The 15,385-nt window shown below is 43.0% G+C and overlaps 1 protein-coding gene across 2 annotated transcripts in view; it reads left to right on the forward strand.

Moving 5' to 3' along the window:
* Nol10 (nucleolar protein 10) overlaps positions 1-15,385 on the forward strand; it is a 94,579-nt gene that overhangs the window by 58,758 nt on the left and 20,436 nt on the right. For both annotated transcript variants that reach the window (XM_050141960.1, XM_050141962.1), the window contains 4 exons: positions 7,112-7,238; positions 10,556-10,635; positions 10,819-10,917; positions 12,303-12,392. In XM_050141960.1, coding sequence (XP_049997917.1) covers positions 7,112-7,238; positions 10,556-10,635; positions 10,819-10,917; positions 12,303-12,392 — 396 coding nt within the window. The remainder of the gene's footprint in view (positions 1-7,111; positions 7,239-10,555; positions 10,636-10,818; positions 10,918-12,302; positions 12,393-15,385) is intronic.

Here is a 15,385-nt window from a genome sequence, read left to right on the forward strand (position 1 = left end):
GGCTGTTTCTGGGGATCCTGTGTGCGAGTGAGGCCATCCGTGGCTGCACCTGGGGATTCCATGTGAGAGTGAGGCCATCCGTGGCTGCACCTGGGGATCCTGTGTGAGCATGAGGCCATCCATGGCTGTTCTTGGGGTTCCTGTGTGAGCGTGAGGCAGTGGGATGCTGCCTGGGGAAGCCCCATGTGACCTGTCTTTTTCCCCTGGAAGTTTTCCTCTTGACTTTTTGAACCAGTTTCCAGATACCAAGACCTAGGACCTTCTGGGCCCTTTGGCTTTCTCCAGAGAATACCTACATCCTAGGTTCTTCCTGAAGTAGAAGCACAATCGTGCATGCTTGGCCTCTGGCATTCAAGGGACTAGGAAGGGCCCTGACATCTAGACCAGCTGTCATTTCAGCTCCACAGCTTGAGTCACTTGCCCCTTTGTTCCATACAGCCCCATAGCCATGTGCTGCAGCTCGGGGTTCTCTTCCAGAGTTATGTCCTCTGGTGTCCTTAGAGGTGTTTACTAGCCCCTGCACCCACTTCCTTGTGTCCCAGATGCACCGAGGGACTGTATCTGCCCCCTTCTCACTGCCGCCCTCCTCTGCATGCTCTTGCCGACCACGTGTATTCTCCAACACCACAAGGCTTGGGGTTGGAGTAGCCTTACTCACTGAAAGCTCCTTGTAGTTCTTATATTGATGTTAACTTTGTATTTAACTGTTTGCCAGGGATGTCGTCTCCTCTGGCTCTTGAATGCAGACATGGTGCCTCATGCTCATTTGTACTTCAGAGCCTTGCATAGACTAGCTCTCCCTTGACCATCGGAAGGGGAGAAAGCACCCTGTTTACAGGGTCTGTTTGTTTCACTTGGCCTTATTTTTCTTATTAATTTCAGTGTCTAAACTACATTTCTAAACCAAATCAAGATTAAATTACAGATCATTTTTCTCTTTTCCCAAAGTAAGCCTTATAGTGAGGTAGTCCAGGTCTGTGATTCTAGCACCTGAGGGGCAAAGGTAGGATGATTATTAGTTCAAAGTCATCTTCTTGTACACTATGAGTTGAGGCCAGCCTAGGCTAAACTTGTTCCCAAGAAATAAAACAAGTCTTAAGCCCTGAAGTTAAATCATAGTGATGTTAACCTGAGTCTTAGGAACAGGGGACAAAAGGGGAGCAGTGCACCTTTGAGTGACTCACAGTTGCTCAGGCTAATGCATGTAAACTTGATGTTCAGTTAGGCCGCTCATTATACTGCAAACACAATTACATGCTCAAAGGCAGCCCCTCCCTTTGGCTCACCCAGTCTGTGATGCTCATTAAGCCTCAGCTGTCAGAATTGAAAACACATACAGGGATAGTGGATCATGTAACTAACATGGAGTAAACTGTAGGAGGAAATTTTCTTCTGAGTTTGTCATAGAGTTGAACATCATAATTTACAAAAATCTATTCTCTCCCTAAAGAATCATGCTGTAAAGCATAAAAATTGTCATGAATAAAAATAGTCCATAATATTTGTATTATAGCTTAACTAAATGTAGTATATATTTACTACATGGACCTGTATTTAGTATGTATATTTTTATTGTAGTACAGTGTCTTCATCTCTTTCTTACCTGTAATTTTTATATTTAAAAAAAAAAAGCCTTTCTTTTTTATAACCGACCTGACTCCTTAGAGCGCAAGCTTGACCTAGATTGACAATGATGAGGTTCTTTATTTTATCTTTATTTTGTCCCAAATAAGTGGTATGAATATATGTGACTCTTCGTAGACATTCTCAATGGGTTTAATAATGGGCCACTAACCCAGAATCCACTGAGATTTCATACAACCTATGGTATATTTACTGTATTATTATTTTTTAAGATGCCAGAAATTCTGGGCTGTAATTCTGGCTCCAGTTGTTTCGATAAAGATGCACGGCTTCACAGTGAGAATAGCAGCTTCCTATCTGGACCTAAGTTTAAGCCCCACTGAGTCTGACTTTACCCCTTAAAGTCACCAGTGCTGGTGGTGATCGTAGCTCTAATCTCAGAATTTGTATTTCTGTCTGTTTTTAGAATATCCTGAAAACAGTTAAAATAACTGAGTAGTTAACTCATATGACTACGGAGTGATAAACTTATTCTGTAGTCCAACTTGGCCTTGCTGGGAGTCAGCATAGTTTTTTATTTTTATTTACTTTGTCCATATTTATGTTTGTGGCTACTCAGATCTGGAGGTCAGAGGACAACTTTTTCCACGATGTGGGTACCAAGGATGGAACTCAGGCGTCAGGCAGCCTTTGCCCACCAAGCATCTCATCCCTCAGCATCTAGAATGTGTTAAGTGAACTCTGCCACTGAACTGCAGCTCCTAGCTCAGAAAACATGGCATGGTTGATGGAATGATAATGTCCATTGGTTGTTTTTTTTTTTTAAAGTAAGTTTTCCTCATGTTGTAAAACCAAAACTTTGTAAATCAATATATCTCTAAGGATTAGTTGACATGTAATGTTATGCCTTGGAAGACAGCAGGGGACTTTGATGTGTTAATATGCAGTCATTGTAAGCACAGCAGAGACGCTACCATGGTTTTTGCAACTTAATGGTAGACCTATAAAAAAGTGCTGGCTTGGATAAGCATGCAGTTACCTTGTGTAAGCTCCTCTTCCTATGGTGACTGTGAGGTTTTCTCTGAAAAGGAAGTGGGACATGTGCTTAATAAAGTCACCACTAGGTTTAATTTTGGTTTTTGTGGGAATATTTTCTCCTATAGAATGTAATGTCCACAAGTCTGATTGTAGAGATTGTTTATCATAAGTAGACCTGTTTCCTGAGAGACAGATTAATACAGCTCCATGAAAATCCAGGTATTTAATCAAAAGGAAGGTCACAGACATGACAAGGGTCTATAAGAAGGCTCAGTAAGTAAAGGGTGCCTGTCACTAAGCCTCACAACCTAACCTTGATCCCTGGAACACTCATGTTGATAAAAAGGGCCATTTTCTGCTGATTGTCCTCTGCCCTCCATATGACACCTTGCCCCCCCCCGCACACTAATTAAATAAATGTAATGATAATTTTTTTTAAAAAGAAGAGTGGAAAACTAAATTTAGAGCTGGTCTGACATTGGTCATCCCTTCCACCGTCCCGAAGAGACGTCTGAGCTTGAAATCCATTCTTTCCTTGTTGCAATATGAGCAGTGGGGCTGCATCTCACCACCCCACTAGCTTTACACCCGAAATAATTACACGGAAACTGTATTCTTTTAAACACTGCCTGGCCCATTAGTTCCAGCCTCTTATTGGCTAGCTCTTACATATTGATCTAAACCCATGTCTAATATTCTGTGTAGCACCACGAGTTGGCTTACCAGGAAAGATATAACCTGTGTCTATCTGGAGCGGGAGAATCATGGCGACTCCCTGACTCGGCTTCTTTCTCCCAGCCTTCTGTTCAGTCTACTCCGCCTACCTAATTTTCTGTCCTGTTAAAGGGCCGAGACAATCTCTTTATTTAACCAATAAAATTAACACAAAACAAAAGACTCTCCCCCATCATTTCTTTGGTCCGTCAGGTCCGACTCTATGGCTGTAGTTCTGTCACCTGCAGAAACATGGTCTCCATCTTGAGTATATACAGACATGGTGCTGTGTGACAAAACTTTTCCTGGGGATACACAAAACACACATCTACCTACCCCAGACCAAAGTCCGGCTTGCAGGACCATGAGTTTTACTGGGGTTATTTACAGGAGCAGAAATTCCTCAAAAGACAACTGCATCATCAAAGCCTACCCCAGCACAGGTGACAGCTCAGTAAGCTGGGAACCCAGAGCACTGTAGAGGCCGCCAGCAGCTCACCAGGTTGGAGAGCGTCCTTCCCAGGTGCCTCTCTTGAGCTGAACCTCTTCAGGCAGCTCAGCTGCTTTCTGCTGCTTCCTTGTATGAGAGAGACTCTCAGCTTTTGTTGTTTACTCTGACAGGAAGGAGCTTAGTGAATCCAGGCAGTTTCAGGGACTTTCTGGGAGCGATTTTGAGTTGTAGTGCTTCTCTTCAGAATGGAGTGTTTCAGTCTTGGAGGAAACTGTTATATAACATTTGGGTTGATCTGTTTGTTTAATTTGGGGGCTTTGAGGGTCACTTTGCCCTAAGGAATATACTATAATAATTATTTACATAGCCCTTATTATTTGTTTGCTTTTTTGGTTTTTCAAGATAGGGTTTTCTGTGTAATCCTGGCTATCCTGAAACTTGCTTTGTAGACCAGGCTGGCCTCGAACTCACAGAGATCCACCTGCCTCTGCCTCCCAAGCACTGGGATTAAAGGTGTACATCACCACTGCACTTATATCATTAACTTTTAAAATGAGGGATTTTTTTTATGTGTATGTGTGTGTTCCTGCATGAATTTATGTGTACCACATCTGTGTAGGAACCAGAGAAGTCTAGAAGGGGGGGGGGCAATAGGTTCTCTGGAACTGGAGTTACAGGCATTGTGAGCCATCTGATGGAACTCAACCCAGTTCCTCTGCAGTAACGATAAACACTCTCCAGCCCCACCCTATACCAAAATTTAAAAAAATAAATAAAATATTACACCGGGCATGGTGGCACATGCCTTTAATCCCAGCACTTGTGAGGCAGAAGCACGCGAACCTCTTGAGTTCAAGACCAGCCTGGTCTACAGGGTGAATTCTAGGACAGCCAAGGCTACACAGAGAAACCCTATCTTGAAAAACAAAAAAACAATTTAAAGTATTGCTTTCATAAATAATCTACAGATGGACTTTCACAGTGATGGGGACTGAGCACATCTGCTCAGCAGACCTTTACTGTGATTTAAAACATATTGGCGGACACTTCCAGTTTACAGGCATAAGCAGGCTGCTTCATCAGCACCTGCATGGTTTGGTGTAGGCAGGAGACTTGGAACTGGTCTCCTGATGGCACCAGGAGTCTCTGCACCACAGTCAAATAGATCTGACGTTCACCGAAAAATGATCTTATATCTGACAGTTTTATAAGACACATAAATGTTTTCATCTGAATAAGAAAAAGAGACCATTTGGAAATAGTTTTGCCAGACATTTTCAATTGTAAAGCCTGCATGTGTACAACCCGTACGCGCTTTGTCCCATACTTGCCAAGCACCTGCAGCTTGGGAGACTGGCCTAGGTACTAAAGAATTCAGCATTAAGAAAACCAATGAGGGGCTCACGTCTCTGTGGTTTGGGTCTCGGGACCTTATGTTATAGAACAGCGACAGTGGAGCCCTTCTCTCCTGTCCAAAAGAAGAAAGGCCTGCTGGGAACACTTCGCTCCTTCGTGTTCACTGCTGCTGGACGAGCCCTGTGCTTGAGAGGGCAGAAGGTCTTATCATCTCTGCCAGGACCTGTGAGCAGCTAACTCGTCACTGGGTTTTTTTCAGCTGAGATTCCTGCAGATGCCTTTGGACTCTGTTCATTGCTGTATGTGCCTAGGGTGTGTGCACAAGTGTGTGAGGGGAGGAGGGTGGTGTGTGTGTACTTACGTGTACACTATACCTTTGCTCTGGGGTTAAAGTTTAAACTTCAGAGGAATCATGGCCCAGAAGCACTCTGTATGTTGTAATGTTGAGTATAGGCATCTATTGATTTCAAGCTCCTTTGTGAATTTTTAAAAATGTGTTGCATTTCTTGAAGGTTTATGTGTGTTTGGAATCAAACTATTTCACTTATCATTTAAAATAGTATAAATTTGTAGTAGTGGGAAACTGCTCTGTAAGGTTCCTCTATGCTCCTTAAGACTTGGTTTTCATGTTCTTTGCCCCATAGTCTCTATGATAGTATATTGCCCCCCCCCCACGCGCCGCCTTTAATTGAAGAGCGTGTTAACAAGAGCTGTTCTCCTTTGTTTTGCCTCTTCCTCCTACCATCCCAAAAAGTTAAAACCTGATTTCATAGCTTCCATTATGGTTCTGGTTTCTCCCCTGTATAATTACTGCTGAAGTAAATAGGTGTCAGGGAAGTTCACGGTGCTGACCCTGGGTTCTGGGTTCACTTGTCTGTAGTATCCCCAGGGAATGAGCACATTTCTCATGAACTAAGCACTGATCTCAAAGGGTGTGGCCTGGTGCAGGGAGAGATACTGTCAACACTAAAACACTATCCAGCAATCACAGTGTTGTAGGGAGGAGTGGGATCATGTTGTATTAGCTTGCCGTAAGCTCTGCCTGGGCTCCTAGCCTTTCCCTGGGCCGCCTAATGGTTATTTACTTTAGGTCAGGCCTGATGGAGTCTGGGTATGAAAATAAAAGTGTAGGTACTAACTATATACAGTATTTTTGGTGTACTAAGGTTTATTTTAGACTGGCTAGGACTGTGCTTGTTTTTTTAATGAGAACATTTAAAATCTCTTACACTCTCACCCGTTGTTGAAAATATAATACATTGCTATTGGTATAGTCTAGAATTCAATTTTGTATGTGTTTATGTGTGGGGAGGGTTTAATACCCACGTGTGTGCATATGTGTAAAGGTCAGAGGTCAATCTCAGATATAAATCTTCAAGCGCCATTTTTTTTTTTTTTTTTTTTTTTGACTATTAGGCTTCACTAGTGAGCCCCAGGGGTCTGTCTTTCTCCATTTCCCCAGTGCAGGGCTTGCAAGCACGTGCTACGTGCCTGAGTTTTGGGGTTTGTTTTTGATCATGGGTTCTGAGGATCAAACTGAGATTGGCTAAGTACTTTAATGATATTTAAATAGGCCACATAAAATTAGGATAGAATTATCAAGTAGTGAAAAATCTTGAAAGTGGGTAATGCTTACTTTAGACTTTTGTTTGTTGTGGTCGACAAGTTTTTGTAAAATCCTGGTGCTAAATCTGTGTTATAGAGGTCTATCACTCTTCAGTGAGTCACATGATGGGTAAAGGAAGAAACTATCTGAATTGCTTGTCTGTATTTTTATAGTTTAATGTAACAGTGTAATCTTTCCAGCCTAAATCCTCCTACTTTGTTTACTCTTTCCCCACTATATTCTCTGCCATGTTTACATATGTTGTAGCTCTCTTTATTCTGAAGGAAACAAACACAGCTATGATTAAAGAACCCTGGCTCTAAGGTGTCGTGGTTGACAGTGACCTTCAATAACTCCCCCAGGTTCTGGGTCCTGCGCCCAGGTGGTGTTCATTCCTGGACAACTTGACAGAAGAGTTAGAAGAGAATCCAGAGAGCACAGTGTATGATGACTACAAATTCGTCACCAAGAAAGACCTTGAAAATTTAGGTAAAATGTGCTAAAAATTATTTTTGAAATTGTCTTGTTTCCACTTTTAGGAGTTTTAAACATTAGAATTGATTGAGCCATTTTTATCTGATTTTCCAAATGTCCCATTTCTGCCAAATTAGATATCAAAAATGTTCTAAATGATCAAATTTATAATCTCTGCTCAGAAAAAGGCTTAGGGAAGTCCAGCTGGCCGACACTCCCTGTGCTGTCACTGATGACCTGTCCAAAGAGTGGGTGCTCCCCAGGTCTCCGTGAGCGGAGCGTGGCCTCGAGAATGTGATAAATGGAAGCACAGTAACTCTGAGGTCTCGCAGACTGTACCCAGGTGGTTCTTGGGTCTCTTTTAAATCTATTCGTGAAGAACCTAATCCAAGGCTTAGGGTTCAAGCCTTCCAATAGAAAAGACTCTTCATGCAGACTGAACATTCCAACCGAAATCTGAAGTGCTCCAGAGGTCAGAACTTTCTGAGCACTGACTTGACACTCCAATGTTTTAGGCTTTTGAGCCTAGATTTTTAAATTAGGAACTCAAAGCTTTCCGTGACTATAGTGACCAGCTTACTTAATCAGTTTGCAAAGAGATCTATTTTGGATCAAGATAAGTTTAGATTTTGCAGTCTGACTGGGCACATTCACTGGGTAGAGCCATAGTAAGATCAGTTGCTAAAGAGCAAGATTCCTAATTCCCCAAAGGTCTTCCACACGACATCATTAGCAAATATATCTATACTTGGGTAATTAATCGGACCGCATACTCTGAGGTAAATACATAAGTTGTGTGTTTTTACATGTCATTACGGATCTCTTTTAAGGCTCTAATGCAAAAATCCATCCTTATAATTTCATTAATATATTGACCTCTAGGAAGTCTTTTCTGATTAACTCTTATAGTTACAATAAAAGAGCACCCTATTTAATTTTGCCTTTTGTCATTGTTGTTGTTCCAAAATGCATACTACTTTAAACTGCTACATGGTTTTTCCCAGTCTGATTTTCAGGTCGAATTATGGAAGTCAGAGTCACGTGTTGTTTAGAACAATAGTGATAGCAAATACCTGTAGTCTCCCTGGAGAGACGGGAGCAGGAAGATTTCAAGTTCCAACCCTGCAAGGGATACTCAGTGAGACCTTATCTCAGAATAAAAATAAAAAGCTGCCTAGAGTTGTATCTCAGCAGTACAGAGCTTGCCTAGCATGCACAGGGCCCCTCTTGGTTCAGTCTTCAGCACCACCAAAACAGAAAAGAAAGGAAGTCACTTGATGGTCTACCAAGCTGTATTTCATGCATCACACATGGTTTCTTTTGAAGATAAACCATGTCATAACATCCATGGTTTTGTTTTTTGTGTGTTCTCTCTGTCTCTCTCTCTCACACACACACACATACACACAACTAGAATTTGTACCTTGTCACACCCACCTTGACCAGCAAGGAAGACGCAACACCGGAGCTCTTCTTGCTAGGCAGTTTATTCAGGACCTTGTTCTCTTCCCCCCCCCCTCTCTCTCTCCCCCTCTCTCCCCGGGCAAACCTCTCCCAGCCCTTAAAAAGGCACAGGCCGCCAACCCCGGATTGCCAGGTGGGCACTGCCCATAGGTCCACCCATATGCAAGCAGCTGACAATCATTGCGTGATCAGGCCTTAGCCATAATAGGAGTCAGGTGCAGCTCCACACAGCTCTCTACAGTACATAAATAATTTCTAGGGAATGAAGAAATGGCTCAGCAGTTATGAACACATACTGCTCTTGCAGAGGACCTGAGTTGGGTTCCCATACTCACATCAGGCAGCTTATACCCACATGTCACTCAAGCTCCAGAGGATCCAACATCCTCTTTTGGATTATACAAGCACCTGCGCTCAACACATGTACAGATACATATAAACAAAACTAAAGATGTTTTGAACAGAACTAATTTCTTTGACATAGCAGAGTTTCTATGTGTTTCCTTAATGTGTTCCTGTTCTAAAATTCTTATTGTTTTATTACTACACTTTTGCATTCACACATGGTGTGTTTCTGTAGCATGCATGTTGAGGACAGAGGACAGCTGTATAGAGTTGGTTTTGTCCTACCTTTATGTGGGTTCCAGGGATCGAACTCGGGTCATCAAGTTTGCATGGCAATTGCTTTACCTGATCCTCTCTCTATTCCTATCCTAAGTATAATCTACGCAAGAGAAGGTTCCCGAACACCAACTGATAGTGAACTCCTTAGTCTATGCTGAAACTTTGTGTAAATAATGTAGACTTTTGAACAGAGTCTATCTGTAGCCTCGACTGGCCTCAAAGCCTTCCCCTTCCTGTGGTTGTCTCCCCAGTGCTGAGATTGTATTGTAGTCCTGTACTCTGTAGTCCATGCCTAGTGGTGCTAGAGATGTTTGTGATTGAACTCAGAGTCTTGTGCATGCTAGACACATGTTCCTCCAGACGTATACTCCCAGCCCAGTAACATGGGTCTTAATGTCATACATATGTGTGTATGTGAGTTAAGTTTGTCAGCTGTTTGTGTTTGGGAAGACCAGGCCTTGACAGTGCCCTTTGTTTCTGGAAATGTTGACAATACTGCTTCAGGTCTGCTTCCCTGTTCCTACTTAACAGTATGTGTATGTGTATATATATGTGGCAGCCTGCTGTAGATTCCCAACATACTGCTTTAAAATCAAGCTGATTTAGCCCTGCAGGTGGCACCTGCCTCTAGTCCTAGAACTCAGGAGGAAGAGGCAGGCCATTCAGGTCTACTTAGAGAGTTACGGTATAGCCAGTGCTACATAGAGAGACCCTGTTTCAGTAAATAAATGAACAAATTATTTCAAAACCCAAGAAGCACTATTATAAGGAACTTTCTTTACCATAGTCGTAGTTCATCAAGCCTTTCCCATTAGTTTTACACTTAAGACATTTAAGACAATGAGAATGGCATTAGTACAGTTATTTAATACAGTTTTAGTCCTTAAATATTTTACTCCAAATGGAAACTGTATTATAATTAAATTGTGTTTAAGGAAAACTTAAGGTTTAATGACTCAGTAGTTAAGAGCACACTGACTGCTCTTCCAGGTTCAAGTCTCAGCACCCACATGACTGCTCACAACTTTCTGTAACTCCAGTCTCAGGGGATCCAACACCCACCTCTGGTCTCTGTGGGTACTGCATCCACATGGTGCACAAACATACACCCATCCATACACATAAAATAAATGGTTTTTGCACCTATACACATAAAATAAAAAGAAAGGTTATAAAGAAAGGAAGAAAAACTTAATTTTACTGACAACTTCATAAAGTTCTTCCCTCTTCTGGTGAACTTGCAGGGCTCACACATCTCATCGGATCCCCTTTCCTCCGGGCTTATATGCATGGATTTTTCATGGATATCAGACTCTACCACAAGGTAAATATGGGCTCTAGGTATTTCAGGTGATACTAAACCATCTATAGCTGCTTCTGCCTTATTTAAGCCTTCATAAAGCATATTTCTGCTCTGTGAGGGATCCACTTTCTTTGGTACAGTAGTCGTGGGACATAAATGCTACTCTACTAATTCTCTTTAATTTCATTCTTTTGTTCTGAAAAGGTAAAATTGATGGTAAATCCATTTGCTTATGAAGAATATAGGAAAGATAAAATTCGGCAGAAGATAGAAGAAACACGCGCACAGAGAGTCCAATTAAAGGTAAAAATTCTGCTCAGCATTGAGCTTGCCAGAGGAAAATCGTTAAGAAGTCTGCCATCATGTCTATGGTTCTCCATCTTTTAGTTCACATCTTTTGCTTTCTTGGTGTACTTTGTTATGTGGGAAGGTGGTCAAGTGTTTGGGGAATAACATGTACATGATCTTAACCAAAGGCTAAGACACTGGGCAGTGATCTACACCAACTGTTCTCGATGCACTAAGAACACCTGCTTGGTTCTCAGGTTCTCTGCATCCTGGCATGTCCAATACAGAGTCAGGAAACCAGCAGCATCTATTGTATTGATGCTGCTTTGTCCACCAGACATTAGAGCCCCAGAAAGGCAGAAACACTGAGGTCGGGGTAAGAGAGGTGCTAACTGCAGGAAGCACCCACCACTTTAGGTCCAGGCATTAAGAAAGATGTGGTCTAGTGAGGAGGACCCAGACTCCTAAGAAAGGGCTACAGGGTAATTTCTACCTCTGCTGCTGGGGCTACCTGTTGTTCTCATGGCAAAGAACTGCTATTGGGTACTTCCAGCCAGACCATGTGCAGACAGGGAGGAGCTTCCAGTCTGCCTGTTCCTGCTTTCCTGGCTCTTTGGCATCCTGTCCATTGACTCAAATCACTGAGCGATAAAATACTTACAACTGAACATTGGTTTAAAATATTCATACACTCACTCTCAGTAACAAAATATTTGTTCTATTATCCACAGTTGTTCAGAATTTATAATAGCAGAGAGAGATTACGAGTGTGTGTGTGTTTTAGCAAAGGAGGCATGTACCTGCCAGAGTTGTATTTTACTTAGTACATTAAATGGAACATGATGTGGAAGAGGACAGTGGGTAGCTCATCGCTTATCTGAGAGTCCTCAAGCTCCCATCTAGAATTTTCATTAAGAATTCAACCTTTACAGCACTTGGGAGGCAGAGGCAGGCTCTATGAGTTTGAGGCCAGCCTGGTCTACAAGAGCTAGTTCCAGGATAGGCTTCAAAGCTACAGAAAAACCCTATCTCGAAAAAACAAAACAAAAACAAAAAAAGAGAATTCAACCTTTAGGGAGCAAGGAGCAATGCAGTGAACTTTTCAGAGGTTCCCACAACTGTGACAGAGGGCAAGGCAGGTGTCTGCAATTCCAAGGGATCCAGACTCCATGGCTAGCTTCCCAATGAGCTGGAGAAAGCACGCTCCCAGTAGCAGGCCGCTCACGGTTCTGTACCATTTGGCCCACCTGCTGCTATTCCTTCTGTCATTCTTTCCTACTGTGGGATGATAAAGTAAGAAACAAGAGTGCACCATCCATTGTTAGCTCACACACTCACAGAACTGCTAGTGTTTAGTGTTGCATGTGTTTATCTCAGTGCGTCTGTTCCCTCTTTACCAGAAACTGCCCAAAGTTAATAAAGAACTGGCGCTTAAATTAATTGAAGAGGAGGAGGAGAAACAGAAGTCTACACTGAAAAAGAAAGTAAAGGTAAGATGTCCTAAGGCAGAGAAAGCATGAGTAAGTTGCTTTGTATTTAATGGGTAATAATGTATATCATTTTATTGTTGGGGTTCCCCTACCCTTGCTTTTGAGAGAAAATGTGCTTAGCGTGGAAAGTTTGGAAAATGGGGGTGGCGGATGTCAAGTTGAAAGCTGAACCCTGTGATCTTCGTACAGGAAAAACCTTAGTATTGGGCAGATTTCCTCAGTCCTTTTAAAGTTGCATGCCTTCTTATCAGGAGTACCATGAATGCTGAAATCTTACCCTGGTTCTAGAAGATAGCAATGCTAGTTTCCCACATTGTTGAAAGTTCTCTATATTTTAAATGGCTACATATTCTGTGTTCTTATTTACTTAATCTTTTGTTTCTAAATAGCTGTTGCTTGTTTCTATTCTGACTGGGGTTTTGTTGTTGTCTCAGGGCCCTCAGTGGGGGGGGGGGTGTGTGGGCAGTGATGGACACCCCAGCAGAAGTGCTGTGTCAGCATCGCTCTCTGAACCCAGCACTCTTGGGAGCACCAACCCTGTGTCCATGCACATTGTGGCCGGCGCGCCCCTCACTGCTCTGCTATCATGTTGGGGAGCAGGTACACGTGACTTCTTTAAGGTGACATATTTCGGATGTGCACCCCATGATGGCCTGGGCAGTTTTGCAGGGGCTCTAAAATGAGCATGCAGATTTGAACCTCACGATCTACATGGTTTTGTAGGATTTTCTGGGTCAAGAGTTTTTTAATTCTAGACAGAAGTGCTTTTTGTTTTTGACTTGGCATTATGGGAGGTCATGTGCTGCTACCTGCCTGCCTTTTCTGGGGTGATAGTAGACAGGGACCAGCCAGAAAAATCATAAAAGTAAGCACAGCCTTAATGTTGTGCCAAGGTGGGGAGGTGTGCCTCTTATTCCAAATTTCTAAGACTCTGGGGTCCTCCTGTCCCACCCCTGCCCCCGAGAGGGCATGCAGGACCTGGATGGTGGAGTAAAGAACCTGACCTTGTGGCTGTGGGCAGAGCTTTGGGGCTTCCTGTCTGGTTATGTATTCTTTGTCTCTGCTCTCCAACCAGGCAGCTGAATGTAAGCTACAGGTGCATGAGCCCCGCTGTGCTCTCTGGTTTTTTCTGCCTTCCTCAGAACCCAGGCTCTTCCTAGTAATTGTCTTGTGCACTGGTTGTGACTTAGATGTCCCTTCATCTTCACTGTTACCTGTACCATGTAAGGACAGGTAGGGACATCTCAGTGCTGTGGTTCTGTGGGAGTTCACTCACACTGTACCATTCTGCTGCCTTCTCTCCCTCAGCCTCTCCCAGCAGCCTTTCCTCCTGGCCTAGTACATCTTTAGGTAAATTATTTAAATCTTAGGAAGCTCTTTTAAGGTAAAGTACATAGATGGTTTCATGTTTCCATTTCCATTACATGAATAACCAACCAGTACTGAACAATGACTTAAGCTTACTCAAAATTACATCTTTGTGCTGTAGCTGTACACCGCCCTAATGTACACCAGTGTGTGTGACCATGCGTGTAACAGGGTGGAAATGTATGCTTCCTGCTCTGCTGGTGTTCTCTCCCTGAGTGTCACATTGATCTTGTAGGCCAAGCATGAGGACAATTGCCTATGATCTTTTCAGCTCCACAATGTCATTTACAAGCCATGTGGCGTGGTCATTGTACTTTCCCGACTGAAGCTGCTAGAACTAATTTAGACTGTAGATTGGGATATACCTTGTGCTCATTGCCTTTGTCACAATGGTGTTATGGGGTACTTGGACTAAATTCAGATTTGCTGTTTTAAACATCATGGTGTACAGCAGAGCCTGTGATGATAAAAATGTAGAAGTCTGCTCATCCCCCTGGGAGACAGTGTGGGGACAGGGTCTTTGTGTGTGTGTTAATGCACTGAACCTTCGTGCATTCCTCAGGCACAGTCCACACTGTTTTTTAGACAATGTCTCGCTGGTGCCTGGGGCTCGTTGATTAGACTTTTTCTCAGGCTGTGTAAACTGGTGACCATGAGGCCCATCTCTGAAAGGATTGACAGAAGCAAGTGATGGCCCCTGGTCTTGAGCCTGGCTCATATTCACATAGGAGTGGGAGTTTGTGGAAGTTCACACTTCATGCTACCACAGTGGAGTAATTTGAGAGGTCACTGAAATTTGAATCCTGTTGTTGGGGGCCCAGTGTTGTTTAACTTAATCTGCAGGCTCCCTATGAGTAGATGTTCTGGAAGTCACTTCCAAATAGGTCTTTTCCTTGTGTTCCCTCAGTGTTGACTCTTGCTCAAACCTCTCCTGTGCTTCACAGCCAGGACAGCATGCGTGCTCTTGTGCTCTTCAGACGCTATCTTCGGGTCTCATATTGGGCTTGTACTATTTGTGCTGATTCAGAGAGGGTGAAGCTTAGGAAAAGGTGACCTTCTTCTGTCACCTGCACTGTATCTCCTGGCCCCTTATAGCTGGTTCTGTCTTTAAAGCTATGTCACTGACCACCAAATTCTGCTAGGAAGGAAGCTCTGCTAGTAAAATGGGCCCAAATTTACTTTTTATTGACTTAAATCAGGCTCCATGATCAGTGTTTAGTCTTATTATTGAAATGCAGACATAACATATAGTCTAAAAAATCTTTTCTTACACACAAATATTTAATTTGTCATCTAATGGTTTGAGATTCAAACCAGATAGCTCACAAATTAAGAGAAAAGAGAAGAATTCCTACACTGTCCCCCTCCCCCATCAGTAGAGAATGCTTGGAAGAGTTACAGGTTACTGAGCACCATCAGTCTCCTGTGAGTGGGACTCTCCAGCGCCTTCAGAGCACCGCTGCCTCCTGACAGAAAGTGACCTCTGTCCTGGCTGCTCCCAGTTCCTGCTCCCACTGATAATGTAATCAGGTCTAGTAAGCTGTTTACCCTATAGTCAGTCGATGCTGAGCAGGAAGCGACCTACTGTGTAGTGTCAGCAAGTATGAGCTGGATGCTGCTGGAAC

Source organism: Alexandromys fortis, unplaced genomic scaffold, assembly GCF_014885135.2.
Source record: "Alexandromys fortis isolate MF-2015 unplaced genomic scaffold, M_Fortis_MF-2015_v1.1 scaffold_30, whole genome shotgun sequence".
NCBI lineage: Eukaryota > Metazoa > Chordata > Mammalia > Rodentia > Cricetidae > Alexandromys > Alexandromys fortis.